The sequence below is a fragment of the Rattus norvegicus genome, chromosome 8, assembly GCF_021556685.1.
Source record: "Rattus norvegicus strain SHRSP/BbbUtx chromosome 8, alternate assembly SHRSP_T2T, whole genome shotgun sequence".
In the NCBI taxonomy this organism is placed as follows: domain Eukaryota; kingdom Metazoa; phylum Chordata; class Mammalia; order Rodentia; family Muridae; genus Rattus; species Rattus norvegicus.
In genome coordinates, this window is record NC_141541.1 from 40,086,745 (window position 1) to 40,108,738 (window position 21,994).

Below are 21,994 nucleotides of genomic sequence, written 5' to 3' on the forward strand. Positions count from 1 at the left end.
CAAAAATAAAACAAAAAAGCCGAAATGCATCTACTAGGCACTGGAAATCACTTTGTAGGAGTGATAGACAGTAAGGACGATGAAGAAGTTGTTTGAAGGGTTTTTGTTTGTTTGTTTGTAATGGTTTTAGCCTTCTTGTGTTCCTAGTTCACGTAGAGTCCCAGCAGAGAGAAAAGACAGCAGATGAAATATGTTTCATGACACTTAGTAGTGGGGCCACAGCTCTAGACAGATCAGAACACTCTCAACTACCTTCCTACTTGGCACCATCCACAAAGCCCCTGTTACAGAGGACCATCTAGTCAGCATGCGATTCCGGTCTTTAGTATGGTGCTTATGACTAGATTAATCATAAACTGGTTGTTGTTTCTTTAAAGGTGTAATGCCAAGACATGACTTTTTGAAGGGTTTTGCTTTAGCCTCTTAAAAGACACACCGCGGGGTTGGGGATTTAGCTCAGTGGTAGAGTGCTTGCCTAGGAAGCGCAAGGTCCTGGGTTCGGTCCCCAGCTCCGGAAAAAAAAGAACCAAAAAAAAAAAAAAAAAAAAAAAAGACACACCGCATAGAATGAAACCATCCACAAAGTGGGAAAGCTGTTCAGCAGCTACTGTGACAAAAAAATTGCTGCCTGAACCAGTTGTTGTGGCACAAGCTTTTAATCCCTGTCCTCGGGAGGCAGAGGCAGGCGGATCTCTGCGTTGGAAGCCAGCCTGGTCTACAAGAGCACGTTTCAGGATAGCAAAGGCTACCCAGAGATGTCCTATGTGTTGACTTGTCAATTGCAGGAACTTTGCTACAAGAGAAGGAGTCTGTGAAAACTTTGTATAGGAAGCGATGTTAGTATCTTCACTGAATTATTTAAATATTTTGAATGAAGAAAATTTGACAGGAGACTCAGAGTTGTATATGCTGAATATGCAGGTAGTTAAATGTGGCCTCGTGTTTGTTTTTTAAATGTCTTGTGTTTGAATTCAATGTAACTGTACTGGATTAATCTTCCAGCATGTATCCAAGGTTTCCCCCTCAGCATATTCTAGATTTTAGTTCGTGCAGAAAAATGTTTTTCTTTTGTCTCAACAGTTGCTAAACGTTACATTTTGAAATTGATTGAAAATAGGAATCAGTTTTCCCTTTAAGATCACATTTCACGAAGAATAAGATTCCTTTAAAATGTAAACCAACCTAAAGAATTTCCTATTGTGAAAAACCATACTGATCCTAAAGTTTTTGTTCATAATTAGGGCAAGAGAAGGGGAGGAGGGGGTCATTCAGAAAGAGCCTTGATCAGCGTTGGGGGACTTGGGGTGTGCTAGGGAGTAGGGTAATTCAGAAAGAGCCAATCAGCCTTAGGAAAGCAGAAATGATGCTTAAAAAACAAAGTAATCAAATCTAAAACTCAGGAAGGGCTTTCCCCAAAGGACTATTCTGGCAGCATGTTGAAGAGGGGTTATAAAAGCAGTAAGTTCAGAACCTGAACAATGAGTTAAACAAACTTTAGGGAAGTATTTCCTTTCTGAGCTGAGATGAGGCATACCTTTAGCCCCCTGCTGCCAGAAGAACCCAGCTGAACCCAGCAGGGCACAGAAACCATGGCTGTTACACACACAGTCACCTATGTGGAGGGGAGAGAGACTTAAATCTCCCAGGAGCAGAACTGTGCTCGATGATGTCAAGCCTGTCTGCAGTGTGGAGGAAAGAGAGAGAGGTAGAGAGATGGTTCCGCTTCTTGTAGCTGCCCTCCCTTCCTTTGGGTAGTCTGAAGTCTGTGGGAGCACCCTTACTACCAGAGCCTTTCCTGGGAGCACAGAGACTGCAGAACATCTCTTCAGACTGCAGTGGAAGGATGTGATTACTTCTGGACACACGGAAGTGATGGAAAGATGTTCTCATGGTCCCTCAGTTCCTGAGACCAGGCACACGTGTGTGTGTGTGTGTGTGTGTGTGTGTGTGTGTGTGTATTTGCATGGGCCTAGATTATTTTACTACCTCTTTAGGAAAATAGTTGCATGTACTTCTATTTTATATATATATGCTGGATAGACAAAAATAAAAGCAGCATGGGAGGGAGATTATATTCTTGAATAGTAGTTTGAAGTTTTGAGTGCCAGCAGACTTTGAATATAATTTTATTTTTAGAGAAATACATGTCGTAAATTAAAACTACAGAGTAACTACAGTGATTCCTTGCCCTCTCTTTTCATGGGTTTAGGGTAAAAGCAGATTTTTATACCCATGATCTTTTTGTCATGTAAGGCCAAAGATCAACAACGTGATGATGTTCTTGTATACTTCAGTGAGTTGATCTGTTATAGTTTATATCCACATTTGGCTTATAAAGTACATGGATCTGCATCTTAAACTGAGGAGACAGTTACCTTACTGTGCAGATGGTAGTTGTTAGGAATGGTGCTGGGCACTGGCTTCTTTTGAGGAAAACACCTCGATGATATGTATTTAAAAAAAGAGGGGGTTGGGGATTTAGCTCAGTGGTAGAGTGCTTGCCTAGCAACCGCAAGGCCCTGAGTTTGGTCCCCAGCTCCGGAAAAAAAAAAAATCTTGGGGCTGGAGAGATGGCTCAGTGGTTAAGAGCAGTGACTGTTCTTCCAGAGGTCCTGAGTTCAAATCCGAGCAACCACATGGTGGCTCACAACCATCTGTATTGAGATCTGGAACCCTCTTTTGGCCTGCAGACATCCATGCAGGCAAAATGCAGTATACATAGTAAATAAGTAGATCTTCAAAACAAAACAAAACAAAACAAAACCCCCAAAACTAAAATGTCCATATCCATGATGTGGGAATTCTACTTCCAAGAATATAACCTCAGGACACATAATTAAAAGAGTATCTAAAGATTTATGAACAATATTCACTCCTATGCATGAGATGTATGTGCATAATATGACTTAAGTAACTTTATGTGTAACTTAAAGTTAGTTTTTATTAAAGTAACTTTATTTGGATATTAAAGTATTCAAAAGGATAATTTAACTAGATTAAATATATCCACTCAGCACACTATGTGGTGGTTTGAATGAAAAGCCCCCCATTGACTTATAGGCAGTGGCATTATTTGAAGGATTAGGAAACCCTCTGGGTCTTGAAGTAGGTGTAGCCTTGTTGGAGGAAGTGCTTCACTGGAGGCGGGCTTGAGGTCTCAGAAGCCCAAGCCAGTCCCACTGTCTCCATCTCTCTGATCTCTCCTGCTGCTGCCTGCCGATCCAGATGTAGCACTCTTGGCTCCCTCTCTAACACCATGTCTGTCTGCCTACAGTACCGTACTCCCCCACATAATGATAAGGGACTACATCTCTGAACTGTAAGCCAGCACCAATTACATGGTTTCTGTTTTGTCTTGTTTTGAAATAAGAGTTGCGGTGGTCACGTGTCTCCTGACAGAAGTAGAAACTCTAACCAAGCCAGAGAGTGTCTGCAGGTGTTACAGGGGATGCTCACGGACGGTTTTTAGTAAGAAGGAAGATCACTAGATAAGAACTTATTAAAGGAATTTAAAGCCATTATGCATTCTGATCTCAGTTATGTTTGCACGCGTATGAGGAGGACTGGGAGGGTGAGTATCAGAACGTGCTCTGTTATCACCGCCTGCTGGGATGTTCATTTTTGTTTTCCTTGTATGTTTTTTGTATATCCCAAAATATTCTATACTGAATGGTTGTGTGTGGGTGCTTTAAATCAGTGTTTATAGAAGCTTTCTCTTAACAATTTTCTTTTTATAGAACTAACATACTCATTGCCAATTATGTGAAGAAAAGACATGGACACATTTTGTCTAACACAGCATTTATGTTAATACTGGGTGTTTTTGAACAGTGTTACATGCGATAAATGCTGAAGTTAAACAATAGTTTGATTTTAATCAGAATTCTGTTCCATATGATATGACTTAAGTCTGAATTCTGGTTTTAATTTTTACAGGAAAACCCTTGGATGTTGTGTATGTTACAGTAGAGGTCAAAGAAGCTTAGGCAAGCCATGTTCAAGAGCTGTGTGGTGGAGGAAGGAGTGCTGTGTCTCTGGACTTCCATCCTGTTGGTCACTGTTTTCGTGTTAGCAGAGAGGGTGAGAGGAAGCTGGGACAACAGATTGTGTTGTTGAGAGAATGAGGGAAGCTTTCTAGCCAAGGCAAATGTAAGTCTCTGTCGGTGAGAGAGATGACATCATGGTAAGGCCACTTGTGTGCAGCATGGCAGGAGGAATGCAGGGGAAACTTTGTGCTCACGAGCGTGCGTGCGTGCGTGCGTGCGTGCGTGTGTGTGTGTGTGTGTGTGTGTGTGTGCGCGTGTGCGTGTGTGTGTGTGTGTGCAGAGACAGTAACAACAGTAGTAATGCTAATATTAAGGGTATTATATTTTTGACAAAGGTGATACTTTTGAAAGTGACAAGGCATTGGGTGATTTTTTTTTTTTCTGTGCTGCTCATGGGTGTCTGGTTTGTACTGGTCTCACCTGTGTCGTGAGTAAGGTCTAGTGGTGGGGCTGAAGTGAGATTCTGTGTCTTCTCTCTTCAAGTCACCTGTCCCATAGATTACATTATCCTTACGGTCCTCTATCCTGAGCTGTGCACACACAGAAGTCAAGTCCACAGATGTTTAGTAAGTGCCTCTTGTGGACCTAGGTTCTCTCTAACTTCCAAAATCACCTAAGATCACGTTAAAAGTAACGTCATAGCCAGGCATGATGGATCAAGCCTGTAGTTTGAGCATCAAGGAAGTAGAGGTAGGAGGATCATTGCAAGTTAGAGGCTAGCCTGGGTTACATAGTTAGAGGCTACCCATCACTACACAGTGAAACCTTGTCTAAAAGTGTAAAAAGAGCAGCGCAGTGGGCTTCATCAAGGAAGCCTCCATGTGATCATATTTAGGTAGAAATAATGAGCTGTGAAACTTTTAAGAGCTGCTATAAATTAGGCCATGTGCCAGGGTTAAAGTTCACTGTAAAGTCCGTGTCACTGCCTTTTAATAAATAAATAGTTGAAGAAAGATTTGGCAAGAGGAAGAAACAATCCTCCACGTCCACATTTTCTCGGAGTCTCCTGTTAACAAGTCAGTGAGTGTTTAGTTAGCCTCTACCACGCCATGTCTGTCTGTAGCCTTAACTAGGATGGTTCAAATAAACCAAAAGAGTCTTCACACAACTGACCCCTTCTGCCAGTACGTCTGCTCCCACTTCTTAAAGGGGTCACCAAGAAAAGACGTGGAAAGGATGTCAGAGATGGGTCAGCTTGCGCTTGAGAGCTTTCAAGCCTGAGGCTCAGATGAGCAGATCCTGAGCCACTGACTCGCACACTCACTGCTTTGCTCTCTTCCTCTGCCCAGTTTTGTTCGTAGTAAATAAGACCCCTCTTTGTGTAGACGGCTGCGCCCATAAACTTCTCACTGCTGAGGTGAACATACTTAATGCAGTATCAGTTTTTATTAAATATGATTGCACACCTGGGATTTCATCATATTGAAGTGGTCCTTTCGCTTTAAGGGACATGATAGAATGCTTTCTTCTGGAAAATAGAATTTTACAACATTGAATATGCTTAGTTTTAGGGAGGATACAGCACATCACCAGATATGTTAATTAGAAGCAAAGCAGAAGGGTGTCCAGGGTTTAGAGGGAGTTCCCCATCCCTAGAGGATGTTGTTAAACTGACTGGTTTTATCAGTATCTCCTCATTGTCTTCTCTCCCACTAGAAGGTAAGGTTTAAACTTACATCTGTGTTATTTTATTTCTATGTTTGCAATAAAAGTTGCCCCATGTCTAGCCCTTAGGATGATGTCTACTATATAATGAATATCGGAAAAGAAAAAACATTTGCTTCATGAATGAACAACTTTGATATGTAATTTTTAAATTGTCTTCCAAAAGAACTTCCTGTCTGGTCCTATCTCAGCTATCATATATGTGGTGGTTTGTCTCCATGTCCTTGCCAGTCCTGGGATTTATGGACTTCTTAAAAGTTTTCTAAATGTACTCTACTGTCTCTAGCTTGAAAACAACAATTAAAAATCAGATCAAAGAAAGCGCCTTTCCCTCGGGTGACATCTGTCACAGCCATTCATCTGTCTGCAGCCAGTTTCCCAGTTTTACTGCTGCATGTCAGAATTGGGGAAGTGCCTGTCCTTCTTTTGTCTCCTGCTCTCTACATAACCTCTATTCCCACTAAGTTAGCCTCTCTCTGCTGAACCACTCTTGTCAACATTGTTGACTTTCTGCATCGCGCCCTTTGGATAGCAGCTAAGCTTACTCTGCTGACCAATAGAACTTTACCCTGGGTTTGTCCCATTTGTTGCTTCTTTCTTTGCATCCCCATTGCTTCTTCTCTGTTCAGTCTCTCAGGGTTCTTGTTCTCCAAGCATATTCGCCATAGAAAAGGCTGAGATGGTGTCCTATTTTCTTACATCTGAAATCTACATTTCCAGCTCTGACTTCTCCCTGTGATTCATTTCAGCAACTTTGGACCTGATGGTAGCAGCAGGATGTCCTAGTTGATAATCTGAAATGTTTCTCAGGCACACAGAACCTCTTACTCCCCCTTCTCCACTTCGTGTCGTGCTCTCTAGGTATTTCTGCTTTAGTAAACAGGCATTCTTTACTCTTTTACACCAAAACCCGAGAGTTACCCTTGGCATGGCTCTGCACCTCACACTTTATCTCCTGGCTTCTGCATTTCCTTTGGTTCTGCTTTTAGATTGTGACCTGAATAAAATCAAATTTCATTGTCACCCACTGTGCCCTATCCGTTTTTCCAGGACTCAGTGTCTCTTGATGGTTTTCCCTTTTCCATTCTTGACCATTTCAGTGTGGTCTCCATCAGCTCTTAGTAGTTCTGCAGTAATGGTGTATCCTAGTTCCCACAAGGAATAAAGCTTCTAAGCCTAGTTTAGTGTCTAGTCTATATGTGGGTTGAGAAGATAGGGATCATAAGGAACCTAAGATAAGGTGATCAGTTTAAAGATGCCAGAGGTTCTTAGGGTCTAAGTTTTCTTTCTTTCTTTTTGAATGTTTTCCAGTAAGCTGAGGCCTGAGCTTTCTCAGAAAGTCTTCCCAGCCTACTTCTGTAATTGGGCGATATGCATCCAGACCTCGGACCCTTATGGAAACTGCTGTATGTTCTTGTGATTCTGTGTTCTTCTGTGAGCTCAGGTAAGAGTGGAATGATGGGGTTGGGGCTGAAGCCTTTCCTCTTCTTAATCTTTTTGCCTTATACTTATGTCAAGATAATTCATTGTGTGGCATTTATTACTTGTTTACAAAGAACTATAGGGGCCTGGCATAGTGGCACACCTTTAATTCCAGCACTCAGGAAGACAGAGATAGGTGGATCTCTGTGAGTTCAAGACCAGCCTGGTCCACCAATCAAGACCAGGACAGTCAGGGCTCTTACACAGAGAAACCCTGCCTCAAAAAATGGGGGGGAGAAAGATGGACCTATGATTTTTTTAAGAGCATTAAGAACTACCACATATAGAAATGAGAGACTTTCTTGGTTATAGATGCAGATGAAATCTATTTAATGCATTTTTTTTTCTCTGCTTTCTCACCCCTCCTCCTTCTCTCTCTTTTTTACACCCTGGAATGTTCCACTGTAGACTTGGCACCTTATTTTATTTCTGAGCCACTCTCTGCTGTCCAGAAGCTTGGCAGACCCGTGGTCCTACATTGTTCTGCTAAACCTGTTACTGCCCGAATCTCATGGTTGCATAATGGAAAACGATTGGACAGAAACACAGAACAGATAAAGATCCACCGGGGGACTTTGACCATTCTGTCTCTCAACCCTTCCCTTTCTGGTTGCTACCAGTGTGTGGCCAACAACAGTGTTGGGGCTGTTGTCAGTGGCCCTGCCACAGTGTCCGCTGCAGGTGAGTGTAGTCTGAATCTTGTTATCTGTCGTTTTTCTCGAAATCTATGGGCTTTCTATTCCATGCTGCATTTTTTTGATAGCGGGAAAGACTTGGGCAGTGACACGAGACATGTGTGCATCTGAGGAGTTCTTATCTTAAGCTTGCTTTGATTTCGGATAGCTGGGAGAAGATCCCGGAACCTCTGTAGCCCAGCCTAGTGGCTTAATCTCAAGTCATAGTGTGGACATTTTTTTTTTTAAAGTTAGCATAGGACAGTTTTCTAGTGTGAATTCCAGGCAGTCTCTTTGTGTATCCTTTAAAGCCCTTAATATCAATACAGACAAATCAGTTGGCTTTGACACTCGTATATCTCACACAATCCTCCATCTTTCTTTTACATCTAATTGTTTTATTTCCCTCGATTACCAGGGGATTGTAATTTATATAATTTAAACCAGGCTAAGGAAGCCGGGGGAGGGGGAGGATAACCGACTGTAAAGAAAGGAATGCGAAGCATTGAACTTATGGAAAATCTGGAATGCGTGGTTTTTCTTAGGAAGTTTGAGCCATCTGCCTCTCAAAACGGCGATGGCTTCCAGTAATGGAAAACGGCTTTGTGAGGGCACCCCTATTTACAGAACAAATCTGGATTCCCCCGGAGTAGTGAGTTTGTCATAACTGAGAAGAGTAAATGTTTTTGTAGAGCTGTGACCCATGCACAGCTCCAAGACACACAGTGGAGGGTTGATTTCCTGGAGGCAGGCAGCTGGCTTCCTTGGGCGGTGGGGATAATGGAGAGCCTGCTCAGTCCACAGTGCGCTGTGTAAACGGAAGGGAGCAGCGGCAAGCTGGTGAATCCGGGCGCCGTGGACTGCTGTGCCTTACATCATCCTGGGTTCATTCCCCCAAGCCGTTTCATGGAAGGGAAAGCGAATTTTGATGAACATCCCTCTGATGGGAAAGGGTTTATCCTGACAGAACAGGAGTCCGTCAGTATGCTTCCCAGTTCTCTTTGGTGTTCGGAGCAGTTTGTTTTCCTTACGGCTCCCTGAAGGCAGTGATTTTGAAAACCTGTGTGCCCTGACATAGCTGTCAGTCCTCAACACCCCCCTCTGCCTCAGAGGCTTTCTCATGAAAACAGTATTATTGCTGGCAGTGGGGGCATGCACCTGTAATCCTAGCAATGGGAGGCTGAGGTAGGAGGATCACAAGTTCAAAGCTAGTGTCAGCTACATGATGTTGTATAATGAAACCTGTCCAAAACAAACAAACAAACAAACAAACAAACAAACAAACCCAAAAAGCTGGAAACAAAGATCCTGCCATGCTCAGGACTGCTGGGACCAGCTGGCACAAAAGGCCATTTTACATTTTACATTTTACATGTCTGCAAGCTTCCCATTTCCTTTGAATTGTCTTGCATTCATTCGTTTGCCTGTTTATTTCAGCCCTGGCTGATTTCGATTCATCAACAATGCATGTTATTACTGCAGAAGAGAAAAACACGGGTTTCATTGGCTGCAGGGTACCTGAGAGTAACCCCAAAGCTGAGGTGCGCTACAAGATCCGGGGAAAGTGGCTGATGTATTCCACAGGTGAGTCCTGTTTGGGGTATGCTGAGGAGGGAGCTGAGACAGGGGGTTACCTTCGACAAGTTACTCCACGGACTCGCTCCTTAACCTCCCAATGCCATATTTAAACACCACTTTTCTGAGAAGATGGCCCACAGGGGTGTGCATAAATAGGGTGACCTGTCACTTTCTGTCCCCTTTATTTGGTAGAGCGTACCCCACCTGTGTGGGCCGTATATACTTTTGTTTGTTGGGCACCCCTTTATCTGCCACCTCACACTCCATACCTGGAACGTTACATGTATTACTGCACGGTCTGCTCTCTGCATGGCCATGCCACGTGTGCCCAGGCCACCACTGGCAGTGACGGGACACCACTGTGGCTGTAGCTTGCGAATGTAGGTTGCCCAGATGGATCTATGCTCATTGTGTCTTGGTCCCAATAAGGTTCTTGGGCTTTCTGACTCTGACCGTCTGCTACAGGTTTTCTAATTGGGGTTTTGCTACATGAGGATTGTTGGGCTTGGCCTTCTTTCTCGCTTGTAACAAAGTTTCCTTGGCTGTGAATTTACTGCTGGTCTTCTGTGTAAATGTCAACCGCGTCTGTTGGTTCCAGTTGAGTTGTGGGGGTCTATAGGAAGGGAGAGCCTGGAGCTCTGTAGGCGAGGATAACTTTGACCTTCTGACACGCCTCTCTCTGCCTCCCAATGCTGGGATCATAGGCATGTGCTATCCGTGTCTGATATGTGGTGGATGCTGGCGCTGAATCCAGGGCTTTGTGCCAGACAAGATTCTACCAACTGAGCTGCATCCCCAGGCCCTCACTACATCCCTCTACCTTTCCCAGGGAACTACATAATCCTTCCCTCAGGAAATCTTCAGATTTTGAATGTATCCTCGAAGGATAAGGGATCGTACAAGTGTGCTGCCTATAATCCTGTCACCAGTGAACTGAAAGTTGAACCCGCTGGCCGGAAGCTCCTTGTGAGTCGTAAGTATTGGCAGGACGCTGGCGGCTAGGGAAGGAAGAGTCCTCACAAGGCTGGCTCACGAAGCACTGGCAAAGGAAAGCTCAGTATGGTTTTCAATCCTGGTTTTGTTTATTTATTTACTTTTAATGGTAAATTTATTATTATTTTTTTATGCACGGGTATTTGCCCGCATGTATGTCTATACACAGGGTGCACACCTAGTGCCCATAACGGCCAGAAGAGGCAATCCTATACCCTGGAAGTAGAGAGTCAGATGGTTGTAAGCTTTCATGTGAATGCTAGGAATAGAATCCGAGTCCTGGAAAAGCAGCCAGCGGCCTTAACCACTGAGTCCTATCTCTGCCCATCAGTGCATTATAGAGTGGTCCTATCATAGTTTTTAAAGGTTTATTTATTTATGTGTGAGAGTTTTGCTTGTATATATGTATATGCGCTGTGTGTGTGTATCTGGTGCCCAAGGAGTGCATCAGATCCACCGGCACTCGATTTATGTGTTGTTGTGAGCCAGGACATGGGTGCTGGGAACTGAACCCCGGTCCTCTGCAAAAGCAGCAAGTGCTCTTAACTGTCGAGCCATCTCCCCAGCCCCCATGTTTTAACATTTTAAAAAATATAACAATCTCACAGCAGTGATATGCAAATTGGTGGTTAATTAACTGTGGAGTAGGAAACTGAGAGATAATGTGCTTTCTATCCGGTGTGACAAAAGCCATGGCTGACTGGGGATTGTCACTGTTGAGCTGAGGAAGAGCGTAGTAATGGGTGGCTTTAGACTTGCAACCCCCACATTTCCAAAATGCCAGTTCAGAAAAATTTTCAAAACAAATTACAAAATAGTTTTACTTTGGCTCTCACAGAAAAATGGTTTTGCTATGCATAGGGCCTTGTCACATGAGGGAGAAATGGAAGCAGTTCCCAGGGGCATTCACGACTCAGCCAAGGGAGAGGGTGGACATGAGTCATTTCTAACGTCATTTTGTGTTCCCTTCCTTTCCCAGGTCCTTCCTCGGATGGTTTTCACATTCTTCACCCTGCTCTTTCTCAGGCATTAGCTGTCCTTCCGCACAGCCCTGTTACCTTGGAGTGTGTAGTGAGTGGGGTCCCCGCCTCACAAGTGTATTGGCTGAAGGACGGGCAGGATGCTCTGTCAGGAAGCAACTGGAGAAGGCTGTACTCTCACCTGGCCACAGCTAGCATCGACCCAGCGGATTCCGGGAACTATTCCTGTGTGGTGGGCAACAACAGGTCCGGAGATGTTAAACACGTCACTTACACAGTCAACGTACTGGGTAAGGTCTTACCTGCTCAAAATGGAGTCTCATCCGAAATCGGGTCATTTGCCTAGTCTAACCGATGTTTGGGGGATATTTGTGAGCTAAAAATGAGACACAGATATCAAGAAATATCCACATCAGTAGCCAGAACTGGGCTCCTTTCTGCAAAGGGATGTTGGATAGACTGTATCTCTGGGTGGCTTAGAACATTTGACATAACGTGTTCTTGGGGGCCTCATCCTCAATACACGCAAAGCCGGGAGAGCTCGGGGCGAAATGCGTGCGTGCGTGCGTGCGTTATGCGTGCGTATTCATAGGTTTGGAGTATATAATGGGTTGACCCACGTGAAAAAGCAGGCTCTAAGCTACTAGCCACGTATTTATCCTGCTGGTGAAAGTTAAAGGCAGATCTCTCAGTGTTTCTCGAGTCCTGCAGATGGAAGGATGTAAGTAAGGAACACAGAGATTTTACTACTCCGTGCTCCTTACGCGTGTTACATGCGCCCACATTATTTTCAGGGCATGCTTCTCTGTGCCTTCTGCGATAGTTACACGTGCCTGCTTTATTTTCAGAGCACGCTTCAATTTCTAAAGGGCTGCACGATCAGAAGGTGTCCCTGGGGGCCACCGTACGTTTTACCTGCGAAGTTCACGGGAACCCAGCCCCCAACCGCACCTGGTTTCATAACGCACAGCCCATCCGCCCCTCCTCACGGCATCTGACGGAAGGAAGTGTTCTGAAGATCACCGGGGTCATCATGGAGGATTCTGGGTTGTATCAGTGCATGGCAGACAATGGGATTGGATTTATGCAATCTACTGGAAGACTTCAAATTGAACAAGGTGTGCTTTGAGGTCACGTAATCGCAAGAAATTTTACTTCATGGGTAGGCCTTTTCAATAATTAGAAATGAAGCCATGTTTTTGGAAGAAAATAACCCTATGATTGTACAAGAGCTGGGCTTGTTTTCCATGGTCCTTTATAGTGACAGACTGGGATTTCCATGATGCAGCTTCCTTACTTCATCTAGCGCATAGAAAAAAATTGTTTGGGGATAGACAGATGGCTTAATGGTTAACAGCATTCATTGGCTGAGAGCACCAAGGCTCAGTGACACCCGTATGACAGTTCACAACCCTCTGTAACTCCACCCTCCATGGATCCAATGCCTTCTTTGTGCTACATGGGCACCAGGTGTACAAGTAGTACATAGACAGACATGCAGAGAAAACACTCACAAACATAACAAAATTTTAATTAAAAACCTGTGTCTAGGCTCCAATGGAATAGCATGTGCAACTGACTGGGTTCCTCTTTTAAACACTTTCTACATAGTTTCTAAAGGTGTACATTAAAGTCTACAGTCTCTTGCCCTCTCCCCTCTCCACCACCATCCAAAATCCACTATTTTTCTTTAGAACTAACTGGTTTTATCAGTTTCTTGAATAGACTTCTATTCTTAAAAGAATTATATACTCTTTGTGTGTGTGTGTGTGTGTGTGTGTGTGTGTGTGTGTTTTTGTATTTTATTATCCTTTAAAAGATTAAATTGAGCTAGAAGTGTTTACTTTATAATTTTTGATTAACCTATAATTTGAATTTCTTCTCATATGGTACATCAAACCACATTTTTATTCTTTAAGAAAAATGACTGCTTACCATCTCATTTTATTCTGCAGTAATTTGACTAGCGTGTTGTTGACAGCTGTTTGAGATATGATGAACATTTTGATTTTTCTCATATGTGAGTGTCTCTAAAAGAAATTCCTAGAAGTGACCTTGTAGTATAAGCCTATGTATACATTAGGAATTTTAATAGATACTGTTGACTTTCTCTTTACAGTTACCATGAGTTCATACTTTCATGAGCATTTTGTATATCGTGTTTCCTCACACTCTCACCAAAACATAGTAGGATCAGTGTGTGTGTGTGTGTGTGCGTGTGTGTATGTGTGTGCGCGCGCGCGTGCGCACTAGCCAAAGTCTTAGTTACTGTTACTATTGCTGCAGTGAAACACCATGAGCAAAATCAAGTTGGGGAGGAAAGGATTAATTTTGATCACAGTTCCATATTAACAGTTAAAGCAGTGAGGGCAGGAACTCAAGGGCAGGAGTCTGGAGGCAGGACAGATGCAGAGGCCATAGAGGGTGCTGCTTACTGGCTTGCTCCACATGGCTTGCTCAGCCGATCCTCTTATAGAGCTGAGGACCAACAATCTGGGTGGCACCACTCAGAATGGGCTGGACCTGTCCCATCAATCACTAATAGAGAAAATACCTTACAGCTGGATCTCATGGAGGCATTTTTCTCAACTGAAGTTCCCCCTTTTCAGATGACTCTAGCTTGTGTCCAGTTGACATAAGACTCACCAAAACAATCAATCATGTCCGGTGGGAAGGTGGCCAACATGGAATTTAGGACTTTTATAGCCTTATGTGCTTACCAAAGAAACAAGTAAGGTTGAAAATTTTTGAGTAAATGAACATTAGAGTAGATTGGAAGAAATCAGGAGGCAAGGGAAGAAAAGCCAAGAGCAGAAAACATCTAAGAAAAGGAAGGCAAACACGAGATGAAAAGCATAGAAATTGGTTCTTGGGAAAGTCTAATAAAGTGCACCAACCTTGGGCAAAATCAAGTGAAAAAGGTAGGTACAAAGGGACAGTATTAAGGGGGAAGGAAATCGTAAGTCTCAATGGAAAGATTAAAAGTATTAAAGTAACAAATAGGACAGTACAGTACAAACATAAACAGAGCTGTGGGATTAGCTCCTGCCACTGAATACTTGTGATGATCAACTGAAAATGAAGAAAGCTTTATTCTAGCTCATAGCATCAGACACAGTTACTTGGGCCTGTTGCTTTGGGCCTATGGCAGGCACCATAGTGAGAGCATCATGGCTAGAATAAGTCTAGAGGAAACCGACTTAGGTCATGGCTTGGAAGCAGAGAGACAGAAAGGGGACAAGTTCCCAGTCTCCCCTCAGCTCAACACCCCCGGAGATCTAACTTCTTTTTCAGTTAGGTCCCATCTTGTTAAAAATGTCATTATCAATCAAGCAGCATGGCAGCCGTTGACCAAGCTTTCAACTTGGCTTTGGTAGGGAACACCAGATTCAAACTATAACATGGGTAAATTCTAAGGGAAAATAGAACGTAGAAAAGCTAACTTAAAGTAAATAAAAAACCTGAGTACAGCTATGGCAGAAATTGAATTAGGAGTTAAGTTTTTCCCACAAAGAAAACATCAGGCCAGATGGTTTTGTGGAGTAACAGACTTTTCCAGATAGTACACAATTCTCCCAGAGAGAAGGGGAAATGGAAAGTCTCTACTCAGTATAATCTCAAGTCCAAAATTACAGAAGGTTGGGATCAAAAAGTGAGCTAAAGGCAGGTCTTATTTTTGTGAAGATAGATATAAGAATCATAAATAACATGCCATCAAGCCAGGAATGTATAAAAAAATACCTATCTTGCTGAAGCAGATATTTCAGAAGTCTGCCATAAAATGGATGGTTACCCTATTTACTGTATGACAGAGAAAAACCATGATTATCTCATTAGAAGTAGGAAAAATGAGACAAATCTATGCTAGACAGTCAGAAAAATGAAATAGAACTTGATAAAGGGTATCTAGTCAAGACCATGAAAAAGTAAAAGGTATTCTCTTTAAAATTCACTCCAAGTATCTATGTGTGAGAGAACCCAGCCAGTACAGAAAGACACAAAGAAATTAGAGGAAAGTAATCTAAATAGTTATTAATTTATAGCCAATATTGCTATTATACAATATCCAAAGTGCTTGCTAGCTTTTCCTTATCATATATTTTATTATTAAAATACTAATATTTAGCAAGAAGCTAGGTGAAGACCTAAATGAGCACAAATAATTGGCCTTTCTGTATACCAGCAACAAACAGGAAATACTATTTAAAAATCACTTTTTATATTGGTAACAAAGTTACATATAAAGATACATTCTAGGTTATGGTTAGCAACATTTGGAATTACATGGTAATCTGGTCTTTTCAAACCTTTTCTGTAGATCTATGCTGCTCCAGGTGGAATCTTACCAGAATATTTTGAAGACCTTAGCTGGGCTCTAATGGCACCTGTCAATAACACACCAGTACTTGGAAGGTAGAGGCAGGGAGATCAGGAATTCAGGGCCAGCCTTTGCTTTGGTAATTATTACACCGTATAATCCAGCCTGGATTATATGCTCTGTGTGTGTGTGTGTGTGTGTGTGTGTGTGTGTGTGTGTGTGTGTGTACCCTTGAGAAAAATGATTATAAAGTTTATAAAGATAGGCAGAGGCCCCAGAATAACTGGAGTATTTGAAGAGCATGGGGAACTTGATGTAAGCATAAAAAGCCAGTAGTAATTTCAAAAGCATGATATCGCTGCAGGAACAAATAGACTCTTGGACACCACAGACTGTGACAACAATCTCTTCACACAGAAAGACCTGAATGAACTGGCATTGTGCACTCCGTGGAGGAGGATACCTGTTTCAAGTTTTGACATGAAATTATCATCAAAGTGAAATAGAAAGTAAAATTGAATCTCGACCTCAACATGGTACATAAAGATAAATCCACAGGGTTCCTGTGTGATCTCTGAGTCATTTACGAGTGGCACCTAAGTCTGCCAAGCGCCATTCCGCTTCTTCAGTCCTTGGGGATGTACATAGTATAGCTAGGGAGAGCCGTTATGCCCATTCACCGGGAAAACTTTGGACATTGTTGAAGATCCAGTGTCCTTGGCTTTATAAGAGGTGATAAATAGGTCTAGAGAAAAAGAAACGTTCTGGAAAAAATGTCTTCTGTGTTGACCAATTTTTCCCCCCCTGTGGCCTTACTTAAAAATCCCTCCAGAAAATAACCAGGAGGAAAGATTTGGTACCATTTTGATTTAGAAACAAAATGGTGTTCATGTCCATCGTAAAAAATACTATGTCAAATTGAATTTAAAACAGATTCATATTCATTCTCTCTCCCCTCCCCCCTCTCTTTCCTACGCTCTTGCTTTCTCTAATGAGATTTCCCCAGAACTGATTGTTTTCTTGAAGGACTATTATCTACTTTTATGTTTCTTTACCCTTTGCGTTCACCCTAATGTATTTACAGCAGTGTAGTGGGCATGGTATACCTATTGGAGTCTCAGTAAGCTTGTTTATATACACTCCTTTCAGAAGGACAAGATGAAAAATCCTACTTTTTAAAAATTACACTCTCTAAGCTGAGTGTGATGGTGCACCCCTTTGATCCCTGAGTTCAAGGGTACCCTGGTCCACAAAGCAAGTTCCACAACAACCAGGCTACACAGAAAAACCCCATTCCAAAACTGCTTCCCTCACACAAATCAATTGCACAGAATATCCTGCATGGCTTGGTACTGGAGCAAATGAAGAAAGGGCAGGCACACACGCAAACACCGGAAAAGCTCTCATTGGCTGGGCTGTGCCCACTCTACTGGAGGGCACCTAAAAATGCAATAACCTGGCTGGTCTCAGGAGGATTTCCACGAGCAGACTCAGGCTGTAGTCATCCTGGAGGTCAAAGCCACTATTGTTTTGTGTTGGTTTTGTTGTTGTTGGTTTTTTTTTTTTCTTTTCTTTTCTTTTTTTTTTTTTTTTTTTTTTGCATCCATTGTCAACATTCACACAGGTAGCAGAGCAAGGCTTTGCCAGTTCCCTGGGCCTAACTCACCTGGGAAGGCTTTGCAAATTCCTAAACATTCCCTCAGAACTTCATCCTCCCCTTACACATTTACTTGCGGCTTTTTCTGCTTCTCAGAATCATGTAGTTGTGTGTGTGTGTGTGTGTGTGTGTGTGTGTGTGTGTGTGTGTGTGTACACATGTGTGGAGGTCAGAGGACAACTTGAGAAGTTAGTTTCCTTGCAACCATGTGGGTTTCCAGGATCGAACCCATGTCATTAGTCTTGGAGGCAAGAGCTTCTGTTGGCTCTGGAACATTCTGCTTCTAGTTGTCAGTTTTACAGGGTGAGAGCCGAGATAGCTAATCGGAAAGGGGATGTCTTTGCCGTGCGGTGGAGTCACTCTGCAGGGCAGATGCTGTCGTGTAACCAGCTTTGACGATGTGAATTGTGTTTCTAATAGACAGTGGACAGAGGCCTGTCATAGTCACCGCCCCAGCAAACGTAGAGGTGACGGACGGAGACTTCGTGACTTTGTCTTGCAATGCCACAGGAGAGCCTGTCCCGGTCATTCATTGGTACGGCCGCCATGGATTGATAACCAGCCATCCATCTCAGGTCCTTAGGTCCAAATCTCGAAAGTCCCACCTCTTCCGACCTGGGGACCTGGACCCGGAGCCTGTCTACCTCATCATGTCCCAAGCGGGCTCGAGCTCTCTGTCCATCCAGGCAGTGACTCGGGAGCATGCTGGGAAATACACTTGCGAAGCTGTGAACAAACATGGCAGCACACAGTCAGAAGCGTTCCTCACAGTCGGTGAGTCGTGTTTAGCGTTTTTTTTTTGGTTTTTTTTGTTTTTTTTTTCCCTCAGTAGAACAGAGCCCTTTTGTAGCAGGGGAAAAAGATGATTTGAAAGGTTATTTTAATGCGTGTATGTTTTCCCTGTGGCAATGAAACATAGGACTGTGTTTAGGGTTGTTTTGCTGTATGGGAACCAGGTGGGCCTTGGTCTCCATTTCTCATTTAATTCTTAGGAATGAGCTCAAAATACAGTCCGTCTTTGTTATTAATGGCTTTGAGTTTTGAGGGTACTGAAGGGGTTTTTTCACATAGTCTTCAGAGGAGAACATGAGGCGCAGGATTCAAAGTCTGAAGGGTTAGCGCGTAGGGAGAAGGTAGACTGAGGGTCCTATCAAATGCCTATATGTGGCTATCTCAGTTATCTGACGGGATATGGAATGGCTTTTATATCCCAGTGATTTGACACGATGATGACAACAGGTACATACGATGTTTGAAGTATTCCGGTTCTGACCTCACGTCAGTGGCATGTGGAGCAGCGCTCCCAAGGTTAGGGCAGTGGATGGTGGAGTGGTTTGTTAAGCTGGTTATCAGTTGGTTGTCAGTCAGCTGAGTAGATTGTTGCTGTGTTTGCCTGCTGAGGTGTGGGGTATCCAGTACTGTTTCAGTATGGGGACACTGAGGTTCCTGCCTTAGATACTCCTAGCAGGGCTGTATGTGAACTTTTTCTTCCCGGGTCCTCCGACGTCTCCCCTGGTCATAGAGCCTGTGGGATCCAGGCCAGTGTGTATCCCAAAGTTGACATTCTTCTCTCTGTATAGTGGCTCTGGGGCTCCGGAGTGCCCTGCTTTAGTTAGCTCAGAGTCCAGGCTTTCATGGGTGTTCTCGCCTGTCCTGTCCTCCACAGATGTCCTTAAAGCAGAGGAGGAGCCTTGGGTGGTCTTGGCAGGAAAGCACTGGTGCTAGAGTTGGCTGTTAACATCGCCGTTTGTTTACTCTGGTAAATAAGGCGTCTCTAGCTCTGGGTAAAGCTAGAGGCCAGAGGCGATGTGTGCAAAATCTAGGGAACCTGTGTTCTCGCATGTGCTGTGCTGACTGAAGGATGTTAGTGGGGCACACTGTGTGGACGTGTAGCCTGAAGGCTGTGCTGAAGTGATGCCTGGTGTGCCAACCAGAGGCCAATTGCTGAACTCTGCTTCCTCCTGACGTCACTAGAGTGCTGTTCATAGGATTTATAGCAAGTCCAAGAGGCCAGGACAGGAAGGCTATGACAATGGTGCCTGGTAATAGAAAATATTTTGTAAATTTAGCATATTAGGTTATGATGATTGCTGTCTAATTACTGACAAATTACCATTATTCATTTTGGCAATGTGGTTATTCATTGTGGCAGGAAGAGGTAGTTAATTGGCTTTAGTAACTTTAGGAGTTTCAAAGAGAGATGGTTGAGTATTATTAAATTTAAATATATGAACATATGACACTATATATGTATGTATGTGTGTATATGTATGTATGTATGTATGTATGTATGTATGTATGTATTCTACTGGGCAAAATAAGAATGGCACAGTTTAGTATTATAGCTGCTAGCAGGTCTATAGGAGATGCCTGGGTAGAACTTGGCAGGCCTGATTATTGTATGCAAATATACAGCAGGACAAAAAGATGTAGATGTTATGGTTATAACTGACAGAACTAGCTATTTTTTCGTTCTCATTTCAAGTATGAGAAATTGAAAACCCTTAAATTCCATTATCTGACTTGCTTCGATGAGATCTTTAACATTCTCCTCTGTTCCAGAATCCTGTCCGGGTAAATGCCATTTTAATGAGCAATAAACCCTGCAAGCCACAACCTACCCACATGGTCTTTTTTCTGTGTTCTAGAAGAATTATTAAGGCCTGGTTGAGTTTATTAAAGCTCTGATTGTACATAGTAGTGCGCTTCTTTGCAGAGAAACCTGACTCTCATTAAACTCTAGCAGTAACTGTCAGTTCCTTTTTTTATTATGGGGAGGGTAAGCCAGATCTGAAAGTGGGTGACAACTCCCTCTCCCTTCTTTCCAGAGACCTTGAGCTTCTGAGCTCCTGGATGTATAGCATTATAGAGTGAGTTGTATCTGCTCAAACTCTAATGGGGGCTGGCCTAGGTCCCCTGCAGTGCGGTGTGGCTGTGAACAGTCACATGGTGATATGTTGGTCAGGTATAGTTGTATCTCACATTATATTAGTTTGTACTCAGACTTACTAAATTTAGTAACATTGCTGTATTTTTTCCTAATTCAAAAGCAGTCTACCTTTAAGCTTCCCCAATCAGCAGTTGGGGAACTGAGGCAGGAGGAATATTGCTGCAAGGTCAAGGCTAGCCCAGACTGTGAGTTGAGTAAGAACCTGTCTCGAAGAACCAAACCAAAGTAAATCTTTCCTTAAAATAAAAAAAAAGTAGAACGTGAAGTTGGGAGAGAGACTGGGGAGGGGACACTGAGAATGGGAGGGAGGTAATGATGGGCCAGTGTGATCAGAACACAATGTATAAATGCATGAATCTTACAAAGAATAAACACGGCTTTCAAGATACAGACCTAGACTTCTGCCTGTTACAGAATCCTTTCGAAGGCAAACTGAGATAGACATGCTGTCCGTGAGCACTTTTGAAAATCAAGACAGTCCCCAATCTAAGATGATTCCTCTTGAAATTTTTCGATTTAAAACAGAGGTAGGAAAGTGATACACATTCAGTGGAAACAGCCCTTTGAATTTTGGCCTTTTCCTGGACTGGCGAGAAGACCTTTGACGTACTCTAGAGACGCTGGGCAGTAGCAGAGAGCTGTTCCTCCCAGTCAACCATTCCAGGCGAGGGAGACATAGCTGCTGTAGTATGCTGATGCCAAACGATGGCGCCCATGGGAATATTAAACGTACTCTCTCAGCTTAATATTTTTAATTGATAATGAGTTTATCGTGATAAAATGAAGAGCCAAGATCTTCAACCAGTATCTAATACAATTTTTTGATTCGCACCAGTAGAGATTACTCAGTTTCCCCCATTTTGAGAGTTGTGGCGGGCCGCAGTGCACCTGGAGTAACAGAAACGGAGCTGTGATGCTCTTTCAGGGAGGCAGGCTGTAGACTAGCGTCCTTCCTAACACTTCTTTATAAACTGAGGCATGCGGTATGGACACTCCTTTGTGGCCAGACACCACTTCCCAGTGGTCAGCTGCTGGGAGGATCCAGGAAACTACCAATGAAACAAGAGCCCTTCCCCACCACCCAGGCCACAGCTAATCCCCTCTGGTTAGAGCTCATTTTTCATCACCAGCAGGCACAACATCCACCCGAGTGTCTCCTCCTCGCTGACTCACTAGGTAAACACGCCCCGTCCAGGAGCAATATTTTCAAGTTGTCTCAGTGAACTTAATTAGTTTTCTTCTGCACTGTTTCACACTGGCTTCTTATTTTCTTTGGTGGAGGATGATTCTAGGACATTCTTTCATACACTAACAGGGACCTGACCTTACACTGTTAGTCTGGGTCTTGTGGGATTTCTTGTTAATGTGTCGTGGTTCTAAAATCACACCCACTATTTTTTTTTTTAAAGCAGGATTCTGACCTCATCGTAGAGGTAACTGCTGTGTGTCGTAGTCTCTGCGGTGTCTCCGTGTCACGCCTTCCCCTTCCTTCTCGAAGGAGTGGATAACAGGGACCTTTTGTTGCCAGTATTAATAGCACTGGAGAGAAAGCGAGCTGTCAATCCTTAGGTTTTATTACAATGGCATTCTGTCTGTCTGCACAGAGATCTCTCGCACCTTCCCCGCCCTTCTCACAGCTGCCCACTAACAT

General features: G+C 43.3%; 1 protein-coding gene across 4 annotated transcripts in view; it reads left to right on the forward strand.

Moving 5' to 3' along the window:
• The window catches only part of Cdon (cell adhesion associated, oncogene regulated), an 86,498-nt gene that overhangs the window by 24,023 nt on the left and 40,481 nt on the right, over positions 1–21,994 (forward strand). For 3 of the 4 annotated variants that reach the window (NM_017358.3, XM_087563479.1, XM_087563480.1), the window contains 7 exon segments: positions 7,023–7,155; positions 7,602–7,874; positions 9,305–9,451; positions 10,275–10,418; positions 11,418–11,708; positions 12,267–12,536; positions 17,814–18,167. In NM_017358.3, coding sequence (NP_059054.2) covers positions 7,083–7,155; positions 7,602–7,874; positions 9,305–9,451; positions 10,275–10,418; positions 11,418–11,708; positions 12,267–12,536; positions 17,814–18,167 — 1,552 coding nt within the window. In that variant the 5' untranslated portion in view covers positions 7,023–7,082. 4 annotated transcript variants of the gene reach the window in all.